This window comes from Cricetulus griseus, chromosome 9 (assembly GCF_003668045.3).
Source record: "Cricetulus griseus strain 17A/GY chromosome 9, alternate assembly CriGri-PICRH-1.0, whole genome shotgun sequence".
Taxonomy (NCBI): Eukaryota; Metazoa; Chordata; class Mammalia; order Rodentia; family Cricetidae; genus Cricetulus; species Cricetulus griseus.
In genome coordinates this window covers 14,106,542-14,134,470 of record NC_048602.1, presented here as the reverse complement: position 1 = coordinate 14,134,470, position 27,929 = coordinate 14,106,542, and the positions used below count along the sequence as shown (strand labels likewise).

Here is a 27,929-nt window from a genome sequence, read left to right as displayed (position 1 = left end):
TGATGAGGCCGGTCCCACACTGGTGGCATTTTCTAATGCGAGCAGCAGTCATTTTTTCTTCAATAAATGTCTGGTACTTGACGTCATCCTTTTTGGCCAGCTCTTCACAAGTGAGGCCAGTATGCTCTTTCCAGAGACCCTGACACTTCCTATAGGTCTCCTTCTGGCAGCCAGGATTAGGGCAGCTGAATGTCTTCACATCCCTGTGCAACAGAGCAGGGAAGCTACAGCAGGGGCACCTGACGAGCTCATCACCACTGGCTGCAGTGAATTCTTCAGCTTTCCGTTCATCGTATTTGCACAGAATGGTCTGGGGGAGCACCTTCTCCAGTTCACTGGTTGGGAAGGGATATGTGCAGCTTCCCTCCATGCAGGTGTGTTCTGCCTTTCCTGACCCAAACACTGCCTCTTGGGCATATCTGATTCTTTGGAGAACAAGTGAGCATCAGAACACTGTGACATCTCCTCAAATGCAAACTCCCCAAAGCAACATCCACATTCCATCAGCTCTCCATCCTTTTGACACTTTTCTGCTTTCATCTGCATTCCTTCTTGTCCTCACCTGTTTTCCAATTTGGCCTCCTGAGATGCTGGCAGTTCAACACTTGAATTTCTAGGACTTTCTTCTCCTAGTCTGTTCAGACCATGCCACTGGGCAGCTGGTTTGAAGATAGTGGGCCCGGATGTCTGAGGTTCATGGTTTTCATGACATCATCCAAGTTGTCATCTGCATGATGCTCAGTATCTGTGGCAACCACTGGAATCCCTTCTTCCTCAATGGACTCAGATATGGTGACAGGCATTCTTTCCTCTCCCTGGTGGCACTGAAATTTGATCAACCGAATGTCTTCCTCCTTGTTGTTTTCCTCTGCCATTTTCAAATTCCTGTGTAGATATTGGTGTTTTTAGTACCCAAGCATATACATAAAGTTCAGGCTGAAAGGGCTGATCCACTCTTGAGCTCTTCACCAAGCCTCAAAATCCTCCCTCTCCTCAGCTTGGCTGGAGAAAGAATGCCTCCTACTGAATCAGACTAAATAGTCTTAATCAATATGAACAACCACTTGCATACTTCTCTTTCCTTCCTCAGTTCAGTATGGACAGAATCCTGTCTCCACCCACCTTATCACTAACCCTGAGCCCAACTGGTATTGAAGTTCTACTCCAAGGACATGACCTTATATTTATATCTATCAAGGACCCACACCTATTATCCCCAACATTAAGCAGACCCCCACCGTGTAGCCTCCCTCAGTCAGCAGGCCCACCCTTAGGAACCCTGGCCCAGACAGGATGTCTTTCTCTATTGCAAATATAAATTCAGTGATAATTTGGTTTGAGAATAGAAAACTAACAGAGGCTTGAAGGTATCCTCTTTGGTCCCCTTACCACATGGAACTTCTGGACAAAACATATTTGTCTTTCACTAGTCATTGACCATCTCAAAAATCGTGTCTACTCAGCTAGTTGACCAGTAAGCTTCCTCTTTTCCTCCCTGTTACTTAAAGCCATAATTAATTTTCTTATTTTAAATAGAGACAGAGTCTCTCAATATGGCCCTGTGTGGATCTAATAAGAGAAATGAGGCACACTTACAACTCACTGAGTTTCCCATATCATCTGTCTCCTGTGTTTTGGGGGGGAAATGTGGTACACATAGGCACCAAGATTATCCCTTTTTAATGGGGATGAGCCTTCTCTGTCTTAGACAATCCTGGGAGACATTCTTTTCTTACATGTTACCAAAATTCTGTCCTCTCTATCTGGGACATTTGGAGCATCACTCAGGTCCCCAAGTTTATGGGAAATACCACTGGGAATTCCTCCAACAATAAAGTGCTCAGTAGTAAAGGGCAATAGATAAAAGAGGATCAACAGTCCCTAGATTTAAAAGTCAAGACTGCCATCAATTTCTCCAGGATTCATATACAATGGTGGGCTCAGAGCTCTCAATTTGTAGACAAGAGTGCACAATCACATATTAGCTGTGCACATACCTTGGGGACTCAATAGCACTCTTCTCTGCTCTTCCACAATCCCTGCACTTCTCTGCAAGTGACAAACTTGCAAACAGCTCCTGATGTTAGACCTGACACAATTCCTATCTGGAAGGCATATAGTAGACCTCCTCCTCCAAACACACACACACACACACACACACACACACACACACACACACACACAAACACAAACACAAACACACACCAATTCCAGAATGCTGGCCAAGGCTCTTCCTCTCAGTGGCCCTCTCTTCCACCAACGTCCCCTGCTCTCACACCCACGACATACACACTTCCCTCATGGCACCAACTCATATGAAAATCACTAGGTTGTTGCACTTTTCCTGGACACATTGTTTATTGGATTCTACTCTAAGGTCATGGGCTGAAATGGCTCCACCAAACAGGAGACTTAAAGCTCCTCCCATTCTCTGTCTGCTTCCATCCAAAGATGCTCAAATCCTTTATCTTGACACACCTTTGGAGCCACTCAATCTCTGCTGTACACTATAGAGACCTAATCTCATTGAAGTAATTTTCCTTTTTGAGGGGTTTCAACATAAGGTTTTTCTGTATAGCTTTGATGATTGTCATGGCACACATTCTGCAGATCAGGCAGACATCCATCTCAGAGATGTTCAAATGCTGTGATTAAAGGCAGGCAGCACCACTGCCCAGCTGCTTCAATTATTCTTGTGTATGTTGACCACGCCGGTCCTACAAATCACAGACATTATTTGCCTCAATTTCTTGACAGCTGGCATTAAGAGTGGCTTACCAGTTCCTTCAAGATATAATCATGATTCACATAACATTTTCTGATTGACACGTTTATGTGATAATGAATACTAAGAGAAAATTGGCCTTACCCTCTTCAGTATCCCTCCCGGAGTACATTGGGGCTCTACCTGTCAATGCCCATATCAAAAAATGGACTTCTACTTAACCTCCTTCTAGGGATATTATTTAGCTCTTGCTTTGGATACCCTTCTTGTTGTTCAAGGGCTGCTGAGATTCTTCCCTTATTGTTTGCAACAATTTCCAACTTCCCTCTTCGTACTTGTGCTGCCCAGAAACTCTACCAGCTCCCTTGGTTTCTGTAGACCCTGTCTTCTCAACATAGATTTCCCTGATGGTGTCTGGGGTTCTGTTCATAGATTTTCCCTAGGTATTTGGGTATTCTAAAGAGAATACTGGCATCCCATTTTGAGGGACTGAAGTGTACTTAATCTGTGCTAAGAAACCTTCAGTTTGTTTCCAAGGGTTCCAGCTACTCCCGGTGCTGGAATACAGTGGCTAAAAGTGACATCTTACTTGTTCGGGAAACCATGTCAAGGACTACCTCAGTATAGTGATATCCTGGAAATCTTCCTCGCCATCTACAAAGGCTGAACATGTTCAAATTTTAAAAAGCTGGGTGACTTCAGCCTCATTGACAGAGGACTTGTCCATCTTTATGTCCAAACACAGGTAGATAAAGGGAAAAATGAAAATGTATTTAAAATATGTTATTTCATGTGTTTTTGTGTATGCATTGGGTCCATATCCTGCCATAGAACATGTGTGGATGTAGGAAAACAAAAAGTATGTTTTCCCCTTCCATCATGTGCACCATGGAATTCAACCTCAGGTACTCAAGCTAGGTGACATGGACTTTGGCTGTACAATTTCATAGCTCTTGATTGAAAGGGTTATGTTTCCAGGCAAATCAAAGACTGTCACCAGGTTTCCATAGCACTGGCTGGTTTCAAACTCATTGAATGACTAAGAATGACCATGAACTTCTGGTCCCAAACCTCATTCACTCTAAGATTATGGACAGAGATCTCTTGAGGGATCCATTTCCACTCCCTTTAGATGCTACGGAGAACCACATGAAGACATTCTGTCCTTACTGGATATTTATTCTGAGTCCTTTCTGGGCATTTTCTCCTATTTCTTTAACAACTTTAGGAACACTAGTCCTACATTGGCTCTTGCTATAACCATGAGATGGGAGAGCAATTCTGTTCTAGAAGATGTGACCAATGGTCTCTATTGATAAATAACTTTTTGGAATTCTCCCCTTTATAAAATCTTTCGCATCCCAAACTGAACTTGAATTTGCTCTATAGCCCCTAATGACTCTGAATTTTCTTCAAAAGTAATGTTAGAACAACTATAGTAACAGGGGTTCGTGTCACACACCTTTAATCCCATTACTGGAGAAGCATAGACAGGACCATCTCTGATTGTTTTCTCAAATGAAATGTAAGAACAGGGCATGGGTGTGGCCTTGATGGTGCACGCCTTTAATCCCAGCACTCCTGGCAGAGGCAGGCGGATCTCTGTCAGTTCCAGGCCAGCCTGGTCTCCAGAGCGAGTGCCAGGATAGGCTCCAAAGCTAAACGGAGAAACCCTGTCTCAAAAAACCAAAAAAAAAAAAAATGTAAGCACAAACATCCAAACAGGGTGTGGTGACACACACCTTTAATCCCATTAATGGAGATGCAGAGGCAGGAGGATCTCTGAGTTGGAGGGCTGCATATTTAAAAAATATGAGTTACAGAACATCCAGGACTACCAAAAATCCCAATCTCATGAACAAACCATAAAATAAAATTGAAACTAGCTGGGTGTGGTGGTTCATGTCTTCAATCCCAGCATTCAGCAGGCAAAAGCAGGAGGATATCTGAGAGGTCTTGCACTACTTGGTCTACACAGGGAAATTCAGGACACCCAAGACTATTTAGAGTGACCTGACCTCACAAAAGCAAACCAACAAAAAGACCTTCTATATCTAAAGACATCTCATCAATGCAAATTACAATTGCTTTGAGATTTTTATCTTTCTCAGAAATGCCAAAAACATGAAAAACAACAGAAGATCAGGCTGGTAAAGTTGTGGGGGAAAGGATCCTCATTCATTGCTGTTGGTAGTACAGAATGGTATAGCCATCCCCCCCACCCCACCATCAACCCAGAAACCTTAGTGGCTAACTTACCCTGGCGATCAGCAGAAACTCCTGTCTTCAACAGATTGGTGCTGCTCTGTGAAATTCCAGTCTAAGGACCTGACTTAAATATATTTTCCATCCAGGTCCATCCCAGGTCTTCTATCTTTTTCCCATTGTTCCAGGAGACCCTCCCACTCAATGGCCCCGCCCAGTCTATAACTACACACTATAGTGACTTTGTATATTTTAGTTTGGCTTTCAATATTGATCAGATATAATCACTGCTTCTTTTGTGGAGACCTAAAACACAAAAACATCTTTTGCCCCACCCTCTCAGTTCTCCAATCTTGCTGTTGAATCCAGTTAAAATGTGGTCTTCACTACTTGGTGACATGAGCCTCTGCTCAGGCTGCCAAAGGTCATCCTATTCCTTCTGATTGCTGCCACCCCTCCTATGTTCCTTTTTCCCCCCAATCCAAACCGTATTCACCTTTATTAAAGATGCTTTCCATAAACAATCATGGTATTTCAGGCAGGATGTGGGCACCCAATCAGTAACAGTTTACATGAACTTCCAAACTCCCTTCTTGTATGGACTATCAAAATCAGAATGAAACTATAAAACCCAGTGAAGTCTTCATTCAATGCTTTGAAAAAGGGAAGAGCTTAGAGTGAGGGTTGACATTTCACATTAAGGCTGTTGTTTAACAGCTTTTCACAAGCAGAAAACTGACTTTCAGGAAACAAAATGAAAACAGCAGAATTATCATTCTGAAGATCCACAGTCCTATATAAAAGGAAGCATTGCTCTTTTGAGGATATTATTTTCACTGCAACGTAAAGAATGCCCAACAGACCATCAAAACCTATTTTAGGGGTCAGGTTCCAATAGGTCTGATTTTAAGGGAGTTAAGTCTATGTTGATGGTACAAGGGGAAGGTGATATAAAAATGAATTTGGAGTTTTCCCACACAAGGCATTCTGTGTTGTGGTAGCTACATATGTCAACACCAGGACATCTCTACTGAGCCAAGAGGTACGTTCTAAATTGTCACGGAAAGATATTTTCCATCAATCATCATCAATTAACCTAGCTTAGGAGACATTTTCTTAGTGACACATGTTCCTTCCCTACCCCAAAACAATGAAGTGTTCTGTGGGCTAACAACATAGCTTTAAAAAGAACTAAATCAATGCCAGGGTTTGGTGGCACACACCTTTAATCCCAGCACTGGGGAGGTAGAGGCAGGCAGATCTCTGTGAGTTTGAGGACAGCCTGGTCTCCAGAGCGAGTGCCAGGATAGGCTCCAAAGCTACACAGAGAAACACTGTCTCGAAAAACCAAAAAAAAAGAAAAAAATGTAAAACATAATTCTGCATTTTTATCAAACTTGATAAAAATATTATTTAAACTGTACAATCAGCAGAAGTACACAGTTATCAAAAATGCACACATTTCACTTGTCATCTCCTGCTTCTTCAGCTTTTTGTGCCTGGTCTGTTTTGGTGTCTCCATTTTCTGCAGGGTTATTTGCTTCCTTGCCAGCATCTGATTTCCCCGTCTTCCCTCAGGTACCTTTTCTCCCTTCTTTGCAGGAGCCTTTTTAGGCTTGGGCTCTTGCTTTGGAGGACCACTTTTAGCAGGGAACCTTCGAAGGTCTTCTCTGTATCTCTTCCTTCACCTTGGCTTTATATCCTTTAGTATCTGCTTCAGCCTTTCTTTTGGGCATGGTTCCCCTGGACATTGGCACTGAACTCAGGATTGCAGAGGTGCTCAGTTTTGGAGCCTCTGGGGGTGGTTCTGGCTGGTTATTCCCTTTTAACTTTTTTGAGACAGGGTTTCTCTGTGTAGTCCTGACTGCTCTAGAACTCACTGTTTGTACCAGACTGTACTCAAAATCAAAGAATTGCATGTGCTTTCCTCTGACTCTGGAATGTGGGGATTAAAGGTGTGTGCCACAATGATCCACTCTTTTTTCACACAGGGTTTCTCGTTAAAACCCTGGCTATCCTGTATCTCACTGTATAGACCAGGTTAGCCTCAACCTCACAGAGATCTTCTGGCCTCTGCCTCCTTTGTGTTGACATGAAAGGATTTCCCACCAAACCCAGCATAGTCACCCCTTGTTGATGCAGTAGGGCTGGTTAGTCTTACAGCTGTCTGCCTGTGACTCTTTACATTCATGATGCTACGACCACCTAGCTCCACTTCATGGGCATCTAGATCCTCTCTCTGCTCCCCAGGTCAATAGATGTTCAAAGTACTCATTTCCCCCAAATTCCCTATACACAGTCATGAAGGCACAAGCCTGATGCTGGCTTCTCTGCTTGTAGATTGATTGTTCAATGAACGATGTCAGTGTACAGCAAGTGATGGAGTTTTTGACAGAAGGAATTGCTTTCAGTTTGGTCAGAGAATGCACTGAGTTCAGTCCACCCCTCTGATGCCTCAGCTCATGTCCCAGGTGTTTTACCACTTTCCCCGCCATAACATGGAAGACCCATGTGACCTTTGACTTGTTCTGGAATCCTCTCTGAGGGAAGAACTCAGTTTAAAGGGTCAACTCCCAGGAAATTTTCTGGACATTCACAGAGGATTAAAATGAACTACAGTAATGAATTATTGCAAAATTAACAACACAGTGCTTGGAGAGGCAGTGACAGACCTCTTTTCCATCTCTGTGGGAAATCCTGGCATAAATCCCAGAAACTAGGAGAAATATAAACACAGGGTAAAATATGTTGTTTCAAAATATTTTATTACAATCAATATATCAAAAAAAACAAGTATCAGAGGCTGAGGTGGCACATACCTTCCCTTCCATTATGTGGGAGGCGAAGGAGGAGGCAGGTGCATCTCTGTGAGTGCGAAGAGAGCATGGACTACAGAGCAATTCCAGGATGGCATGACTACACAGACAATTTCTCTCTGAGTGTGTGTTTTTACACATTTTTGTTTGTGTATGTGTTCTGGACACACTCATTCTAGGCCCCATATGGGGAGGTAATAAGACAACATGTGCAAGTTGCCATTACACTTCAGCCATGAAGTCCTGAAAACACAGGCTAGGTTCACATATTTGGTGGCAAATCCTTCACTAAGTCATGTCCCAGAATCCAGATCATCCATTGCTTTTGTTTTCCCACAAAATTTTGCCCCATCAATTTGAAATCTCTCATAGGGTAGAACTAGACATGTGGTATCTGTAGCTCAGGCAGGACTCACACTCTGGTAGGACTTCTGATTACTAAAAACTTCTGATCCCCCTGTCTCATCCACACTGAGATTTGAGACCCACAAACTGTGATTATGCTTTTACTAAGCTCTTCAGCTGCTTGATACTCTAATGCTTGACTTAGCCACTGAAATTTTTGCACCAACACTAGGGTGTGACATAAGGTGCTTAGGACACAGGAGCACCGATTCCCACAAAGCCTCAGTTTCTGAAATATCCTAGCCCTTTTCTTCAAGCCCAGCTCTTCCATGATATAGCAATACTTGGTCTGAACCAAGGATTCTGATTACATTGTGAAGTGATGCTTGGTACGGTAACAATGTATCATCAAGTCTGTAAATTGACAAGCTCTCAAAGGAATTTTAGTAAGAGCTCCTCTGTAGATGGACCTGAACTTTGCCCAAAGAGCATCTCGCTGGAGAAGTAAACTCTAAATTGTCAGACATAAGAAAAAATAGGTGTACAAGGGAATGGGTTGACTCCACAACTTCTTTTTTTTTTTTTTGGTTTTTCAAGACAGGGTTTCTCTGTGTAGCTTGGAGGTTATCCTGGCACTCACTCTGGAGACGAGGCTGGCCTTGAACTCACAGAGATCCTCCTCCCTCTGCCTGTCGAGTGCTGGGATTAAAGGCGTGCATGACCAACGCCCAGCTCACAACTTCTTTAGAATTTTCATTTATCTATGGCTGTCACACCAGAGATTGGTCCATTTGTACTTAGACCATGGGTTGTTCAAACAGATCTAGAAAGAGGAAGAAAAAAGATGTCATAGAAAGACCTGTGTGCCCTAGGTGAGCATGCTGCCTGGATATCTTCGTTCTGGCAACTAACCTCAATCACACACAGTTTTGTGGGTGTCTAGATACCTAAAACAGTGTAGGACAGTAGGATAGGTATGATGTGACACTGAAAGATTTTAGTTTGCTGAGAGAAAAAGTTTTGAAATATTTTAGTTCACAGAGAGAAAAAGATTCCCACAGGCCTTGGCCCAGGACAAGAAAGTTGGCCTCTGGGGTGGGGGGGGCAATCTTCAAGGCAATCCTCTTTGAGTCACACCTGGCTGGCCAAAAGACAATCAAGGACTTTTCAGGGTATGTTCTGTGATGTTTCCTTTTTAGAAAAGCAGGTCACATCTGAGTGACTCCTCTAACATGAGATCGTACCTTGTAATCAATCACTTTGTGACCCTTGCCTGTATGCTGTTCTGCAGTTTTTTCCTATATAAGGAGCTTGCACACCATGCTTGGGTGTGCAGCTTTCCCGCTATTGCTGACACCCAAAAGCACATTTGTTCAATCAACCCTCTTGCTTTTGCAGCTCTTGATCTGGTTTCTGAGTCTCGGGGGCTCCTCAGGACCCTGAGGCACTTAGGAGTCTGGGAGGTCTTTCAACACAAGAAGGCTAGAGAGAGTCTTCACCGAGCATGTGACAATTTGGCTTAATCATGGTACCCAGGTTTGACACAGAATAATTGGGTGCAGTCATGCATAAACAAAGGTTCATCTTCCAAAATGTCCCAAGATGCATCAAACATTGAGGAATCCACAATACCTTGGGATTCTCATTAATATACTGGTACCATGGCTGTTCTGGCTGCTGCAGAGAGGGACAAGACAGAGACAAATCTGGATCACATAGTCAGTAATCAAGACCAGTTCCCAATTTTGAGTCATACCTGGGGATAAGCCCAGACAAAATGTTTTATGAGGAGAGGCTTTTGTTGCTTGAGTACAGACTCTGTTCCTTCCATTAGTATTTTGGAGCTTCAGAGTGAACATGCTGGTCACTATATTCATCTGAAAACCCCAGAGGTACTAGGGAACCATCACAAAGAGAAGTCACTGAGGACATTAAGAGTGTCTAGGATTCAATATCAGGTTCCCAATTTTAGGGGAACTGGATGTCTTGGGAATCTGGAGGAAGTAGGGGACATTGAGACATTTGGAGTCTAACGTGGTTACATAGGAGGGTTGATTCTGGGCCCATGATTGCACTGGAATTCCTTTGTGCACTTAGTAATATGAGGACATAGTTGTAGACTTAACTTCCTGGCATGGTCTTGAGTCATCTGGAAACCTATTTCCAAACATGCATATGAATGCAGTTGGAATCTGATTGCAGTATGGAAAACTGGCAGAATATGGGGCTTACTTTATGTGAATTTGCTGGATCTTTCTCTTTTAAATTTATTTATTCAGTCTGGGTGTTTTTTGTGCATGCCTTTAATCCCAGCACTTAGGAGGCAGAGGCAGGCAGATCTCAGTAAATTCAAATCCAGCCTGGTCAACAGAGAGAATGCCAGGATAGTCTCCAAGCTACACAGAGAAACCCTGTCTCAAAAAACCAAAAAAAGAACAAAAATAAAAACAAAAAAGAACCAAAAAAAGATTTATTTATTTAGTTGGGCAGTGGTGGCTCTTGCCTTTAATCCCAGCACTGTGGAGGCAGAGGCAGGTGGAACTCTATGAGTTTGAGATCAGCCTGGTCTACAAGAGAAAGTTACAAGACAACCTGCAAAGTAACATAGAAACCATGTTTCAAAAAACAATAACAAAACCAGATTTATTTATTCATGTATTTGTACAGTGTTCTGTCTGCATGTATCCATCAGGGCAGAAGAGGACACCAGATCTCATTATGCATGGTTGTAAGCAATCAGGAACTTGTTGGGAAATGAATTCTGGACATCTGGAAGAAAGGTTAGTGTTCTTAACTACTGAGCAATCTCTCCAGTCTCAGGTTATCAAGCTCCATTAGGAGACTCGTGTGCACTGGTGCACATGGAAGCACACTTGGGAACCTAGCTGGTAGTAATTGGATAGAAGAACTCCACAATCCCCAGGTTACACTCACCAAGATAATCAGCATTAACAAAGTTGTTTCATAATTCCTAGGCAGCAGAGACAACACAAGTGCCTAGTCTTTCTCTCTACCTGCCATTTTGTTTCCTGAAACTCTATGTTTCTAATCAGTAGAATAAATATATACATAGCTACTATGATAATAAAAGTTTGTCAGCTCCAGAAGACTGGCAATAGAAAGGAAGGTGACACATAGTACAAAAATCCAAGTTGTCTTTCCATTTCCTGGTGTTTCTGTCTCCAATTAAGGAGTGAAGGGAACCTGAGGTAGCCATATGAGGTGTCCCTACCTATGTCTCACCATTAACAGAGCAACTGTCTCATCTTGACCAAATCAATGCTTTTTTGAAACTCTCCAATTACCTGACATTAAATGTCTTTTCCTTCTGTCACTCTCTCAGCCTCTCCAACTTCTATACCCTTGGGTCTTGCAGACCATGCCACAATGAACCCCTAACACTTTTGGATCCATTTAGGGACAACTTTTTTATTGGACAGATCTATGAAGGTGAGCATATAAACTTAGAGGGCCTTAGCCATAGCTTGAGACTCCTGTACTGTTGGGGCTTCTGTCCAGAAATAAATTGGCCTCCAGTAGTTGCTGTCCTTTTCAGAAAATGGGACACAACTCTGCTCTTTGCTCTGGGGTCTTTCACACTTCTCCTATTGCTGTCACCCTGTCTTTCTTTGTATATATGTTGCTTCCTTGCCTTATATGGTATTGTTTTTAAGACAGGTGGGTTTGGAGGCTGTCCTGGAACTAGCTCTTGTAGATCTGTCTGGAGTCGAACTCACAGACATCCACCTGCCTCTGCCTCTTGAGTACTGGGATTGAAGTTGTGTACTGCAACCACCAAGTGCCTTCCTTTATTCTTTACTTCTTACATTTTTGCTTGCTTGCCTGCTGGCTGTCTTATCATCTTGTTTCATTAAGACAGAGTTTCTGTGTATAGACAATGTTGTCCTATATCTCCATATATAGACATCTAATCCCAGTTACTTGGGAAGCTGCATCAAGAGAACTGCAAGGTCCAGGACACCCTGTGCTACAGAGTGTCTTTGAGGTCAATAAGGACATGTGACCCCATTTACATTTGAAAAAGGAGGGGATGGAATCAAGAAATTTACATTAAGAAGTCACCACTTTAGATGTTTACTATGAACATGTGTCTGTTTCACTCTCTACTTTTGAGGAGAAAAAGGAAAAGAGGAGAGAAAACAGCAAATTGTTCCATTATCAAAGGAATTTATGGCTAGAAGCAATTGAGCAGAAATGTCTTGTATGTTTGGAGACAGAACTTCAGGCCCCAACCTTGCTCTCATGAGTGCACCATCAGCCTCACAGACACAACTAGTCCAAGAAGATTATGTCAACTATTAAAATTACATTTTATCTTATGTGAGATTGTGGCATCATAAGTGGATGAAAGTGGACAAGTTGCCCAATGTTTTTATGAATCCCTTTTTGGTATACAATGCCAAATAATTACTGTCTTTTGAGAAATAATATTTAATACTGTATTCTCTATATATTAAAATCTTTACATTGGGGAAATTTTAATGTGAAGACTCAGAAAGCAGGAGCAGTAAAATGTCTTTGAATTCCATGTAACCTTTGCCTATATAACACATTCCAAGCCAACTTGTGCTACCTAGGAAAAAAAAGTACCTAAATGCTCAAATGTGCATTAATGGGTCATGTACTATGCATATGAGTATTTTTTTCATTTTCCTTCCACTTTCAAAGTTGTGGCCACTCAACTTCTGTTTCTTTTCTCTTTCAAAAAAATAAATAGATGAGTACATGAAAAAGGCCTCAAGCATACACAAACTAATATGGATTCCATCTAATACAACGTTTTGTACCTGAATAAGGGGCCTAAGGTGTACTCTGACTGTCCTCTACTGGAAATGGGAATCATCTCAGCTTGTTGTCCAGTGGTCCTCAACTTTTCCTCCTTTGCCACCCCTTTTTTCTTTATGTCTTGAATACTTCCTGTCTTTCCTTAAATCTTCCTTTCTTTTCCTTGTTTTATTGGTATTGTTTTCCTATATAGCCGATGATGTCTTATGTGTCAATCCGTAGACTAGGCTAGACTGAATCTCATAGAGATCCCACAGCCCCTGGCTCCTTTGTGCTGAGATTGCTCACTCTGTCTTTACAGGGAAGAGACTGTTCAGCCTTAGACCTTCCATCTGTCAATATATCAGCAATGGGGACACCACCCAGTCCATCTACCTGGGTTATCTAGAGCCTCTGTTTCATCCTGAAGGTAAATGGATTTTCCACTTCCCATACTTTCCCCCAATTTCCTGCTGATGGTGCCTTAGTTTCTGTTCACAGATAGGCCCAAGGTAAATGGGTGTTCAGTAGACATGGCTGGCCTATTTTTGCGAGTAACTGACCTGCATTAATCACTACCATGGAAACCTCAGATTTCTTCCCTGGATTTACCCACTCCCAGTTATAGAAAAACAGATTCAGCAACAGGTCTAAATCAGGAAGTCTATGTCAGGGAATACCTCTGTTTACTGTTGTAAATCATAGGAACCTTTTTGACATCTACAGTTGGTTTAACAAACACCGAATCAAATGCAAATTTAACTAAGTAGGGCATGTTGCAGCTAATTGACTGAGCATTTTCTAGGTTTTTGTAAGATCCTGACATCAACCCACAACATTGGGTGATAAAGAAGGAAAAATAAGAAATAGATTGAAAAAATGTTATTACATGTCATTTATTTTCTGTGTATTTGATTACCAGCCTGCCATTGTCAACACTGGAAATAAAAAGACTACATGTGGGAACTGATTTTCCCCTTATACAATTTATTTTATTATTATCGTTGTTGTTTGTTTTCCCCAGACAGGGTTTCTCTGTGTAGCTTTAGAGTCTGTCCTGGCACTTGTTCTGTACACCAGGTTACCCTTATACGATTTAAATGATGGAAATTGTCTCAGGTCCTGAGACTTGGTGACAAGGAGTTTGGATGTAGCATCTCACAAGCTCAGAGACCTTGAATGGCTATATCTCCAGGGAGAATAGAGGCTGACAATGGATTCTCATTTGAAATATATTCTTAACAGATGTACGGCCTATTGGCATCACCAAATAATTTTTATTTGTTTCTTTTGTTTTAGAATTAACAGCCTGATCTTTGCAACTTTTCATTTCTTAAGCCCATTTAATGTCACTGAACACCCGGTTGCTACTACAATGTCTGTATTGCATTGTGATTAGAGACTGGAGGTGCAGGAATGGAAGGCCAGCCCTGACTACTTGTCTTTTTGCCTTTTTTGTTTTTTACCATCTTACCACCATGGGACAACAACTAACAACCGCCTTAAGTTTGACTCTAGATGATTAGGGAGATGTTCGGGACAGAGCCAACAATCAGTCCCTGGACGTCAAGAAGAAAAAATGACAAACTTTATACAATTCTGAATGGGCAACATTTAATGTTGGCTGGCCTCGGGATGGTTCTTTTAATCTTCATTTATTTTACAGATAAAAGAAGAGATGTTCAATTCTGGAACTCACGGACACCCCTACCAGGTTACCTACAACATAACCTGGGAAGACCTGGCCTACAACCCTCCACCTTGGGTGTGCCCTTTCATTGTAACTTAAAGAGGCTAAGCGGAAGCCTCCTGTTCTACCTCTGGACCCACACCCTGAACTTCTTTCCTTTATCCTCCTCCTCCTTATCCTCCCCTTCCTCCAACCCAGGTCCCCGCTGCACCCCAGCCTCTTAACCTCTTGAATACAGTACCTTCTTCCCATACTTGATACACTGTGTTCGATTTAAAAGATGCTTTTTTTTTCTTGAGGCTTAGCCCAAAGAGCCAGCCCCTCTTTATATACGAATGGAAGGACTTTCCCCAAGAGGGATTTGATGCTGAAGATGGCCCAGTGTGCTCACTGAACAAATCTCATCCATTTGAATTTTGTCATTTCAGAAACAAATTATCAGTTCATAGCTCAGAGTTCTGTGATCTGTAGTTGTTATGATGACCTCTGACTAACTAACATTAAAACTGTGAGTCTAGGTTTTTGCTATTTTTCAATTTTCCCCTGATTTTATTCTTCATATGGAGTCTCATTGCTTGCAAACATAAAACAAATGTCACCTCTAACCACTAAGAACTGTGTGTTCACAGGTTGCCCCATTGTAGGGCTTTGCATGTGAATTAACATAGTTTTGACACAAATTATACAAATTATTTAAACATGGCTTGTTAGCCCCACCTTTAATCCCAGCACTTTGTAGGTAAAGCAGGATGAATCTCTGTGAGTTTGATGCAAGCCTGACGTACAAAATGAGTTCCAGAAGACTCAGGGCTGATACACAGGGAAAAACCTGTGTCAAGAAACCAAAAGGAAAGAGAGGGACATGTAATGCTTCTACACACCCTCTGGGTACAACAGGATTTTTTCACCTGGCATTTGGCAGAAAGCAGATGAGGATTCACAGGCCAGGTTTCAGGGTTGCCTACAAGGCAGCTATAAAACCTACTTAGGCTACAGAAAGAAGACCATGCCTCACAAAGAAGAGGAAAATCAAACAGATAAAATGCTCTTGGCTGGGCATTGGTGGAGCCTGCCTTTAATCCCAGCACTACAGAGGCAGAGACAGAGGCAGAGGCAGGCAGATCTCTGTGAGCTGGAGGCCAGCCTGGTCTCCAGAGCAAGTGCCAAGATAGGCTCTAAAGCTACAAAGAGAAAAACCTGTCTCAAAAAACAAAAAACAAAAAAAAAAAGAAAAAGAAAAAGAAAAAATGAAAAAGAAAAAGAAAAAGAAAAAAAGACGTAAAATGCCCCATAAATTTCTGGTTTTCAAGAAACAGAAATAATAATACACACTTACTGTTATCAGAGGTTGTATAACATACAGTCTAAGGAGCAAGGACCTGTAACCCTGCTTCTTGGGAAGCAGAGGCAGGAGAATTGTAAGTTTGAGGGCAGGCTGTCTACAAAGTGACATTGAGGTCAACCAGGGATAAGTGGCCAAAACATTCCAAGCATAGCATTTCTTTAACCCCAACACTCAGGTGACAGAGACAGAGAGATTTGTGATCACCAGTTAAATTGAGCTACCTACATGCTGTGTCCAGGATGCAAAAATACAAAGATAGAGGGAGAAAGAGGGAAAGATTTCAGACAGAATGTCTTTACTTAGCCCTGGCTATACTGGAACTCCCTTTCTAAAACAAGTTGGCCCCAAACTCACAGCTCCACTGGCCTGTCTCCCAAGACCTGGGACTAAAGGAATGGCAGAATTATTTTCTAATGGGCAGGGGATTAAAAAGATCAGGATGACCTGAAAAGTAGCTAGCTCAGGCACAAATTCTGTTATTAAAGTTGCCAACTACCACACTCAGCTTAAGATTTTTTTTTAATCAGAGTATCACTTCCCTTTATGTTTATGTGTTTGTATGTCTGCCTCTTGTGTGTGGAGGCCCATAGCATATAAAAGGTTTTTAGATGCCCTGGACACAGATAAACGGACATTTGTGGTATTCCTGACAAAACTACTAGGAATGAAATTACAAGCTTCAAGGTCAACAAGCCCAGTCCTATTTGTTCTTTGCCTAAGTCTGTTGCCAGTACATGTACCTGTACAACACGGGCATGCTTAACACACTAGGAGACTGGATATTGGACTGAGATACCCATCAATTGCGGTGCCTGATGAATTGTTGTAAGCCATCTACTAGGAACTTCGAATTGAAGTTCCCATTCATGGCAAACAAAGAATTTCTCTGACTCACTGTGACTTCTCTTCCACACCACAGAATACAATCACAGACTTTGATCCCTACTGTGGTTTTTGTTTTGTTTCGTTTCTATGTCAGGGTTTCTCCATTTAGTGAGCCTGTCCTGGCAGACACTCTATAGACTAAATAGTCCTTTTTCTGCCTCCTAGTATGGGGATTAATGGTGTGTCACCCCCACCCATCCAACTCCCTGATATTTTTAAGTTGTAATGTCTTGAAATGCAAAGTAGTGCTGGGTGCTTTAATCCCAGCACTCGGGAGGCAGAGTCAGTTGGATCTCTGTGAGTGAGTTTGAGACCAGCCTGGTCTACAAGAGCTTGTTCCATGACAGCCTCCAAAAGACACAGAAACCCTGTATCAAAAACAAAAAACACAAACATAAAAAAGAAATGCGAAGTAATAAGATACACTTTAAATCTTACTCAAAATCATTTTATTTAATGACAATAATAACTGATGAGAAATTAGTCCTGAAAACTTCACAGATGAAGCCTGGGCTACATAAGAAAACACTATATAGTTTCTTCTGATAAGCTGAGGCAGGATAGGGAATGTGCTGTCTCTTCAGGGCTCTCTTTGGTCTCATTGAATATGCTGGCAAGAGAAGCATCTGTTTCAGGGGCCATGTCCTTCAACACATCTGGGACAGTCCCATCTTCTTACACATCTTCAGGAACTTCTACCACATATCCTTTGTGAACTAATTCCAGCCTGATATCAAGTTTCTTCCCATTACTAGTATCATATAAATGGATTTTTAGCAACCTTGAGTTTCCAGTCTTGACACAGCTAGAGACCTTGGCCATCAATGGTTTCAGGACAGCACAATGAGTGAGTCTCACAAATTCATCTAGAGCTTCCTCTTCCCACTGTTCACCTGATGGGGTGATTTGTGCCAGACTGCATTCTATTTCTTGAAAGGGAAGGCTCAGGAAGTCACTCCTGAGAGCCCTGAATTCCTTTATTGGGCAATCTCCATTATTTCCCCTGTCCACAAAATAGACTTCCCAGTTACCATTTTCCAGGGTACCAAGTATCTTGGCTCGATGCCTGGAACCATCTGCAGAATAACGTGCTGCTACAATGTCTCCTACCTGCACAGTCAAGTCTTCAGGCAGACTGTTTTCATAGTGCTGGTTCATCTCAATGAGAAGTTGATCAACTGGTGGCTGTGATAGCCAATGATTTGGACCCAGAAGTGGGTAGGGTGTTCATAAGTAGAAATGTAGATGTCTAGACACTCATCCTTATGGAAACTGAAGTCAGGACTGGGAACATTAATCATGGACATCTCTGGATTGTTCTGGGCACCAAAATTCTCAAGGCTGTCATTCCAAGTTTTCTCCACCCAGAAACATTCTTCTGTTCCTGCATCTACCATATCACCAACACATATGCAGAGAAGAACCTCATTGTGTACATTTGGCATTGAGGGATCAGTCCATAAAGCTTCTTCACCAGTTCCATCTGGCTCCATCGTTGAGAGTTTCAGAACAGCCAGCCCTAAACTGACAAACCCTAAATCATAAAACAAAGAATAAAATTAATTAAAAATTTAAACTGTGTGTTGCTCCAGGTCTTCAATCCCATCATTCAGGATGCAGAGGCAGGAAGATATCTGTGAAGTCATGAAGACCTCATCTAAATAGAGAGCTCTAAGACAGCAAGGAGAGTATATGATGGCCTGTCACTGAAAACAAAGAAACAAATAAATAAAAAATCCTTCAACATATGTAGCCATCAGATCAATGCATATTAAAATCACTTTGAGACTTTTAACTTTCTCAGAAATGCTGAAAAACATGCAATCAACAATAGGTCATGCTGGTGACCATGTGGGAAAAATGATTGCTTATTCATTGCAGTTGGGAGTAAAAATGGTACAGCCATCCTCACCCACCCCCCAACCTACAGCCTTTCCCTACAGAACACGACCTATCCCACTTGATCAGGACCGATGTCTTCAGGACTGTGGATGAAGCCAGTCGTACAGTCCAATGGTCCATTTCTGAGTGGAGGTGTGTGGACTAGGGAAGTTTAATTACCCAATGATGCTAATGATGAGACAGGAAACACCATATCATCTCAGGAGGGCTCCCAGCTGATGCTGAGCAGCCCCAGTTTATTGAGAGGTCCATTTACATAGTCCTCTAAGGGCAGAGGCAACATCAGAAAGCATTTGTCACAATGTATATCACTAACATCATGGGATTCTGTTGCCTATACAACTCTTGGTCAAGCAGGCAGAGTCTTGAGCCCAAGTATAGGCCTACTCAAGGCTTAAGCTACAGAGTTGCAAATTAGGAGGCATATCACCTTTAGACACAGTAAACAGTTACAGCCTAGTGATAATTAACAATACAATGGTGACTTAGAGCTTCCTGGCATCACCACTGTTTATGTCAGCCAGGGCCTGGAACCCAGAATATTCCATAACAGGGATATTCGGTCCCCCACAGGAGGGTATCAAGGCTGTCAGTGCTAAAAGCCATTCAAAGCAATGAACTGAGATTAACAAGCCATTAGAGAAAATATGGAAAATGAGAGTGTTGCCAGTAATGCAGATAGTGGAGGGAAAATTCATGGGCAGTCAGTGGGAAATAGACTCCTTGAAAAATTTGGCCAGTGGTCATCTGGTGGTTGAATGAGCATGGTCCACAAGAGATTACATATTTGAATGGTTGGTGTCCAAATACTGGAATTGGTTAAGAAATATAGGGGGTGTGGCATTCCTAGTGGGAATTTGTCATGAGACATTGTCACATGACAGGTCCAGTGTCCTTTTCTGCTTGCCTGAAGAGCAGGAAGATATCTCTCAGATCTATGTTTGCCTATTGCCATCATTCCTGACATGAATCCTGTGAAAAATGTAAGTGAGCCTTCATTAAAAATCAACCATGGTAACATTTGCCTTGATCATGGTGTCTCTTCAAAGTAGAAAATCTGTAAAATATTATCTGTGCTAATTTGGGAAAAATTGTGCGTGTTCTGCCAAATCCTAGGAAAGTGAGAGAGGTTAAATAGAAAGCAATGAGTTCATTCATTTCAGAAAACATTTAGTGAGTGATACATTTACTACTGATGAATCATGAAGGTCCATGTGGAAAGGAACAACAACTGAGACCAAAAGGAAAGAAAAGTGTGTTTTGGAGAGGGAAATAAGTAGTTGTAGAAGGAAATAGCAAATACAGAGAAATACACAAAGTGAACAACAGTATCGAGTATACATCAGAGACGCTGTATCAATGATTTCTAACTGCAAAGGAGGGTAGACAAGTTGGTCATAGTGGCTAATACATTCCTCTCAGCACCCAGGTCAACTTAGTGGGCTGTCACATGCTGAAACAGAGCCAGAAAAATTCAAGAAATCTAGTGCCAGTAAAGAGAAGGTACCAGCTCCTCTTTGTAAGCACAGGAAATGTGCACTAATGGTAAGAGTCCACTGAGCTAAGTTTTCACCTTATTGTTTCTGCTCTGTTCCAAGTGGGAAAGATTCTATTCAGAGCCAGAAAACAATGTGGAGATACCAATTCTGTGCTGCTTTTCTTTGAAATGAGAAAGATGCACAATTCTAAGATCAGGGATTCTTCCTTTGTGTTTTCAGTTCAGTATCACTGCAGTCATCTATACATGGCAGTCAGATCAGTAGTGAGACCATGAGAGTTCATTGCACTAAGAATGAGCATGAAAACTAGGTTGCATTCCTAGATAAAAGCTGTTGAGATCCTCAAGTTATAAGCCATTTGCTATGGAGAGCTGCATGTAGGGAGTACATTTGTGCAAGAGGCAAGTATAGAATAATCACATTTAATCCTTTTGAAACTGAAACCCAAGGTTGTGAAACAAAGCTGTAGGATTTGATGTATTCTGGGTTTCAGGTTTGCTTTTGTCCAATTTTTCCTCACTGTGGCCCTGTCCTCTCCTGTAGTCAAGGAATGTATATTCTATGCCATTGAAATTTGCAATGATATAGTTTGCTTGTAGATTACACAAGATGTCACAGTCAAGGGAGTACCATGCTAACTCGACTAAATATTGTAGTGATAATAACCTAAAAAAGTGTGTTTTTAAAGGAAAGTTTGTAATTGTGCACATTTAACCTGTGAGACATCTGTGACAAGTGATATAAGTTTCAGTAATATTTCCTTCAGAGATATTTGTGACCTAGTATTTGGGAGAAGGATGTTGGTAATTGAGATTTCATCTTCATGAATTTTTCATATGATTAATATGAAGTGTATTTCTCTATCTCTTTTGATGTTAATCTGAAGCCCATTTCGTTATATGTTAGAATATCAATAACATTTAGTTTCTTAGGTCCATTTGATTGTAAAGTCATTTCCCAACCTTTTATTGTGCAGTATTTTGACATTGAGTTGTGTTTCTTGTGTGCATAGAAGGTCAGCTCTGGTTTTTGTTTCCATTCTTTTAGCCTGTGTCTTTTTATAGGTCATTTGAGTCCATTGATAATAAGATATACTATTATCCAGTGATTATTAATTCTAGTTGTTTTTTGGTTTTGTTGTTGTTTGTCATGTTGTATGTGTGTTTCCATTCTCTGGGATTTTCTGGTGTGTGTTAATCCATTCCCTTTCCCCACCTGAGTGGAGCTAATTTCATTGACTTGGAGTTTTCCTTCTTGTATTTTCTGTAGGGATTCATTTGTGTCTATGTATTGATATTGTTTAAATCTGGTTTTGTCATGGAATATTTTGTTTTCTCTCTCTATGGTGAAAAAAAGATTCTGTGGGCATAGCAGCCTGGGCTGTTATCCATGGTCTCTTAGTGTCTTCAAAATATCTGTTGAATATCTTTTACTTTCACTCCACTGAGAATTCTGGTGTTATACTGATACATCTGTCATTATTAGTTAATTGACCTCTTTCATTTGCAGATCTTAACATATTTTCTTTATTCTGTGTTTTGACAGTTTTGGATATTATATTTTGAGAGTAATTTTCTTTGGTCCTGTCTAGTTTTTTAGGCATGTCCTTTTTCAGGTCAGAAAATGCTTATTTTTGGATTTTTTGGAATATACTTTCTGTGCCTTAGAGCTGGTATTCCTCTCCTCCTTCTATCCCTATTATTCTTAGGTTTCGTCTTTTCATGTTGTCCCAAAATTCCTGAAAGTTTCATAAGACTCCTCTAATCATAACATTTCCTTTGACTGATGAATTTATTTCCTCGATTGTATCTTCTCTCTTCTCTCATTGCATTCTTTCAGGTATGTTTGCATCTGTAGTCTCTGTTCTTTTACCCAGATTTTTCATTACCAGATTTCCCTCAGTTTGTGTTTTCTTTATTGGCTGTATTTCAATTTTCTAGAATTGAAATGTTTCATTCAACTGTTTGATTGATTTCCTTGCCTTTCTTGAAGGAACTTACTGATTTCTTCCAATTTTTGCTTGTATTTCCCATGATTTCTTTCAGGGAAGTTTTCATTTCTTCTTTAAGGGCCTCTATCCTCTTCATAAAGTTATTTTTATGGTTGTTTTCTTCTTCTTCAACTGCATTAGGTGACCAGGTTTCACTGCTATTGAACCATTTGCTCTTTGTGTTTTTTAAGGTGTACTTACACTGATATCTACCCATCTCGGTTTAGGGGAATATAGATACAGGTGCTAATCCTTCTTCAAATTGGTCCTGGTGACACAGTGCCTCATGGGACCACTGCTGACTGGCTACTCTTCCTCCAAAAGATATAGGTGGATCCTCTGCATACCAGATGCTTGTTTGTGATGAGTGGGGGAGATGGACAGAATGTGCACTGGTATCTAGAGCCTAGAGCCAGGGGCTTTCCAACTTGAACACCTCTTTCATCCCTCTTGTTCCAATTGGTACCGGTATTGCCAGTGCCAATGGGGGCCTCCACTGAATGACTGCTGGGGCTCTTCCTCCAATCAATGAAGATAACATACATAAATTTAATTCCCAATGAGTCCAATGAGGTCACATGCAGTCAAATGTTACCACCCGGGTTGGGTCTCTAGAACACACATACAGGAAGGAACAGTTCATACTTTTAAGTTGTCTTCTGAGTGTCATATGTACATCATGGCACAAATGTATACATGTAGTAAAAACACATTTAAAAGTTGAAATTAACACCGCAAGGATAGGAAATAACCAAAATAGTGATAACATAATAAATTATTTGATATTATTTCATTGTAAAATTGTGAGAATTGTGGCTGTTCAACTCTTACTCAAAGATAAGCCATTTAAAACACATCTCAGCTGGACATAGTGGCACATGCCTATAATCTTGGCACTTGGGAGACAGAGCCATGTTGATGTCTCTGACATGAGGCCAACATGGTCCAAACTGAGTTCTACAATAGGCATGTCTATCAGAGTAATTCTGTCTTTTCTCCCCCCCAAAAAACATGTTTCAAATTATGGAGATTTTCCTAATATAATCTGGCTGTTACAATTACTCTTTACAAAACCTTTCAATATCAGAAGAATGGTGTTAATAATGACATTAAGAAGAAATGTGAAAAGTCCATTCACACAAGGCTAAAATTAATCCCTTCAACAACAATTTAGCAGGGACTCTCATTACATTCAAGTGATAGACCACAGAAAGGGGTAAAGAGTCATATTCATCTTTGAAAAATGATGACATATGTGGGAGCTGGAGTGTGGGCTTTTCAGTACTACTCTTGTTGGGTACCAAATTTTGCGTCCTAGCTCCCTTATCACTTTGCTGAGAACAATATGTCATTAAAAGAGCCAAACTATACTATTGCAGCAATTTCTTAACATTTCAACCAATCTGAAGTACAAGAAATAGATCACAAACATAGTTTTATGAAGATGATAGTGTCTTGTAGGAATTTAGCAGAGTTAATATATCCACAGTAGATATTAATGAACAGCAGTTTTTTTTACAAGTACTTTGACCTTTAAGAATCCTTGTGGAAAACAGTGATTGTTTCCCATGATTTGTAGACTTGTATTACTGAGGAGGCATTACAGCCACACTATGGCAGGTGTGCATGAAGCATCTTGTATTATTTTGTATTGCAAGTGATACAAAATAAGGGACTAAAGTCATGAGAGCATGTGATGCATGTAAGACATGTAAATTAGTTTAGGGACCTTGGTATGAGGAAATACTTTGTGTAACTATCATTCCATTTGCCTTTGTATGGCTGTTGGTGTTCAGTCAACAAAGGACTTATAAATTCATCCTAGAGTGCCTTCATTCTTCAATCGACCCATGATACATAGAACACCCCAACAACAGAGGGGTTAAAGAAGAAATGAATAAATTTCTTAAAGAAATCTAAGAAAGTCATACAAAACAATAAACCAGTAAAAAGGAAAAAATAAAACAGTCAAATACCTAAAAATGGAAACAGAATCAATAAAGAAAACAGAAACTTAAGGAAAACTGAAAATCAAAAATCTAAGTAAGCAAAGACTAAACTCGGACCCAAGGATCACAAAAAGAATCCAAGAGATAGAAGACACAATTTCAGGCATTTAATATTTGATAGAAGATATATCAGTCAGAGAATATGGTATATCTAAAAGAAGTGCCTCTTTAAAGAAAGATTTAACCATCACAGGCATCTTCAGACACAGAATGAACTCATAATGAGGAGGAAAATGGAGTTATATGTACATTTAATCTGTGAGGTGTAAGGACCCCAAAGGGAAGTGTGCCTTACATGGCATCGATGCACCTTACTCTAGGGCCGAGCTAAAGTTGAATAGAATATAACCATGTACTTTGCCCCCACCTTGGCTAGTAACAATTGCCTTGTTTGAGGTTGATTGTTTTTATGTTGGAGATCATTTATCCAGGTTGGGGTAACGACAGGTCTATATGTTAATTTCTCAATTTGTCTTTGTAGGATGGGTGTTTTGTTCCTTTGTTTTTCTTTAATCTCTGATCTTCTGTATGTTGTGGCATGATGTCCAGCAGTAGTTGGGACACAGCAATGAAAGAAGCTGGAAGACTGGATATAGAGTATCGAGAATCAAGAAATGAGAGGAATCCCTGGGAAGGTTGCCTACCTGGAGTTTGTGAGGAACTCTGGTAGAGCAGATACCTGTACTGGAGTTTGAGGCCAGGAAAAAGGAAAAGAAGGGGTATGTGATTGATGGTAGGGTAGGAAGCAATGAAAAATGGGGAAAGTCTGCAGGCAGGTGTCCCACCTGCAGTTTGGTGACTGAAGTTTTTCTAGTATTTTTGAGACATATGCCTAGACTCATTTCATAAAAGACATGACAAATGTTTCATTTACAACCTGCATAGGAAGTCCTTTCTATTGACAAGTGAGCCAAAGAAATGGGACAGAGAATGCTGAACTCAGTGCTCACAGTGTGGGTAATTCATTCCTGAAAGCCACATAACAGTCTCTTTTATGATCCGGACTGTATCAGAGATTTCCTCACTTTGATGTAACACACATGAATAATCCTTTCAACAATATATTTTAAATACCCTGGTTTAATCACAATATTGTTTGTTATGATAGTGTAGATGAAAAATTATTAGATTACTGTATGGGAACATAGAATTTGGGCTAATCAAATCAGTGTTGCAACAACATGAGTAAACTTATTAGGCTCTATCACATCAGCTCTCTAACTCTAGGTCAGTTTCCCACTGTGGCTCAAAAGACCCTTTCACAGATGTAGCATATCACATATCCTGTATAGCAGATATTTACATTAGGATTCCTGACATTAGCAAAATTAAATTGTGGAGTAGAAAGTAAATAATTTTATGGTTGGAGGTCACCACAAGAGGAGGGACTGTATTAAAGGGCCAAAGCTGTAGGAAAGTTAAAAACCAGTAATCTATAACTAACTGTTATATTTTTAATTTGATATGCTGACTGGTGAATCCCAAGCTGGTGATGTTGTTTTGTAATAATAGTAATATATACTACTTTTAGGATATGTAACCTGCTTGAAAGAAATGAATTTATGAGTCGTACTTAAGTTTTATAGCTGTCAGTAATTTCTATATGATCTGACACTGACCACAGACCCAATTTTGGAGCTATACACATAAAACTTATCCCATGTCTTTCTCTTCATCATGGAATATTTCTCCTAGAGTTGTAAGATAGAATGTACTTTTCATTCCTTGCATCATCTGTTGTTAGGTAATTATTTGCTTCAAAGAGGCCATAATTAAAACAACTCCCTCATGCTCCTTTTGGGGACAGAAGTACATATGTGTAGTACTAATTTTAAATCTAATTTTCACTGTCAAGACTCATAGAAAAGACAGTCACTAGTGGCAAGTCAGTGCCAGATACCAGATTTACCAAACTATTTAGTCTTATGTTTCCAGTGGAACTGTAGTTGCAGATAGTTGTGTCCTCTCATGTGGGTGGTGGGAACCAACTGTGACCTCTTGAAGGATCCACAGTGCTGTTAACCAATAAGCAAAATCTTTCCAGCTCCTCTAATCTGCTGCCGATAAACAAAAATAGAACACAGTACACTGGATGTAGGAGGACCATGGGGCATTCTTTGAGGAAAGATGTAGCCACATTCCAGAGCTGACCAAAAAGAGACAGTTTATCTACTACAGGGCTGTAGGAGTGCGGAAACCTGAGTTCTCTGTATCCCAACCAATTTCATCATGAGCTAAAGATGCTGTATACGGAGTTCGATGTTTCCACGATTGATCTGCTGGGTTTTCTCTTGTCTTTTGTCATTTTTTTCCTTGCCATCCTCTAATTCTTTCATTGTGGAGTGGGAATGTTTATTCTTTGGCAATTTGTGAGTAATACATCACAGTCTCAGTTAAGGGTTTTGCATAGTTTGGTCAGACTAAGTGTAGCTGTAGTTCTAGCTAGAGCAATAAGTCAAGAAAAGGGTATCAAGGGGATACAAATTGGAAAGGAATAAGTGAAACTTTCACTATTTGCAGATGATATGATAGCCTACATAAGTGACCTAAAAACATTACCAGGGAACTCCTACAGTTCATAAACACCTTCAGCAAAGTAGCAGGATACAAAATTAACTCCAAAAAAATGAGTAGCCATCCTATATAAAGATGATAGATGCAGTGAGAAAGAAATTAGAGAAACATCATCCTTCACAATATCCACAAACAACAAAAAATATCTTGGAGTAACCCTAACCAAAAAAGTGAAAGACATATACAGTAAGAACTTTGAATATTTAAAGAAAGAAATTAAAGAAGATTCCAGAAAATGGAAAGACCTCCCATGATCTTAGATAGGTAGGATATGCATAGTAAAAATGGCAATCTTGCCAAAAGCAATCTAAATTGCCATCCATGACTTCAAGTTCTATTATAGAGGCATAGTCCTGAAAAGATCTCGGTATTGGCACAAAAGTAGACAGATAGAACAATGGAATCAAATTGAAAACCCTGGTATTAACCCCCACAATACGAAAAACAGATTTTTGACAAAGAAGCTAAATTTATACAATGGAACAAAGAAATCATCTTGAACAAATACTGCTTGAACAACTGCATTCGGGCATGCAGATGGTTGCAGATAGAATCATATTTATCACCATGCACAAAACTTAAGTCCACATGGCTCAAAGACCTCAACAAAAATCCAGGCACACTGAACCTTCTAAAGAGAAAGAGGTAGATAAGCTTGAACAAAATGTTACAGGAGTATGCTTCCTGATTATAACACCAGTAACAGAAACATTGAGATGTAAAACTAATAAATGGGACCTCCTGAACCTAGAAACTGCTGGAAGGCGAAGGACAGAGAAAGTAAGACAAAACGTCAGCCCCCAGATTGGGACAAGATGTTAACCAACACAACATTTGACAGAAGACTGATTTCTAAAATATACAATGAACTCTAGAAGCTAGCCACCAAAACATCAATCAATTAAATTAAATAGTGGCGTGCAGAACTAAATAGGAATTCTCAGAAAAGGAATCTGAAATGGCTGAAAGACACTAAAGAAAGTGCTCAAAATCCTTTGCCATCAGAGAAATGCAACTCAAAACAACTCTGACATGCGATTTACACTAGCCAGAATAGCTGAAATAAAAAAAAATGATAATCTATGATGGAGAGGATGTGGAGAAATAGGAACACTCCTCCATTGCTGGTGTTCAAACTTATAAGTCCACTTTGGAAATC

The 27,929-nt window shown here is 40.5% G+C and overlaps 1 protein-coding gene and 2 pseudogenes across 1 annotated transcript in view; all 3 read right to left on the bottom strand.

The window, feature by feature from the left end:
• LOC118237683 (tudor and KH domain-containing protein-like) overlaps window positions 1-370 on the bottom strand; it is an 11,503-nt gene extending 11,133 nt beyond the window's left edge. Inside the window, exon 1 of the mRNA XM_035449127.1 lies at window positions 21-370. Coding sequence (XP_035305018.1) covers window positions 21-370 — 350 coding nt within the window. The remainder of the gene's footprint in view (window positions 1-20) is intronic.
• Window positions 371-6,393: 6,023 nt separating this feature from the next.
• On the bottom strand, window positions 6,394-6,666 carry LOC100754587 (annotated as a pseudogene).
• A 10,564-nt stretch (window positions 6,667-17,230) lies between these two features.
• On the bottom strand, window positions 17,231-18,313 carry LOC113837949 (annotated as a pseudogene).
• Window positions 18,314-27,929: the final 9,616 nt, after the last annotated feature.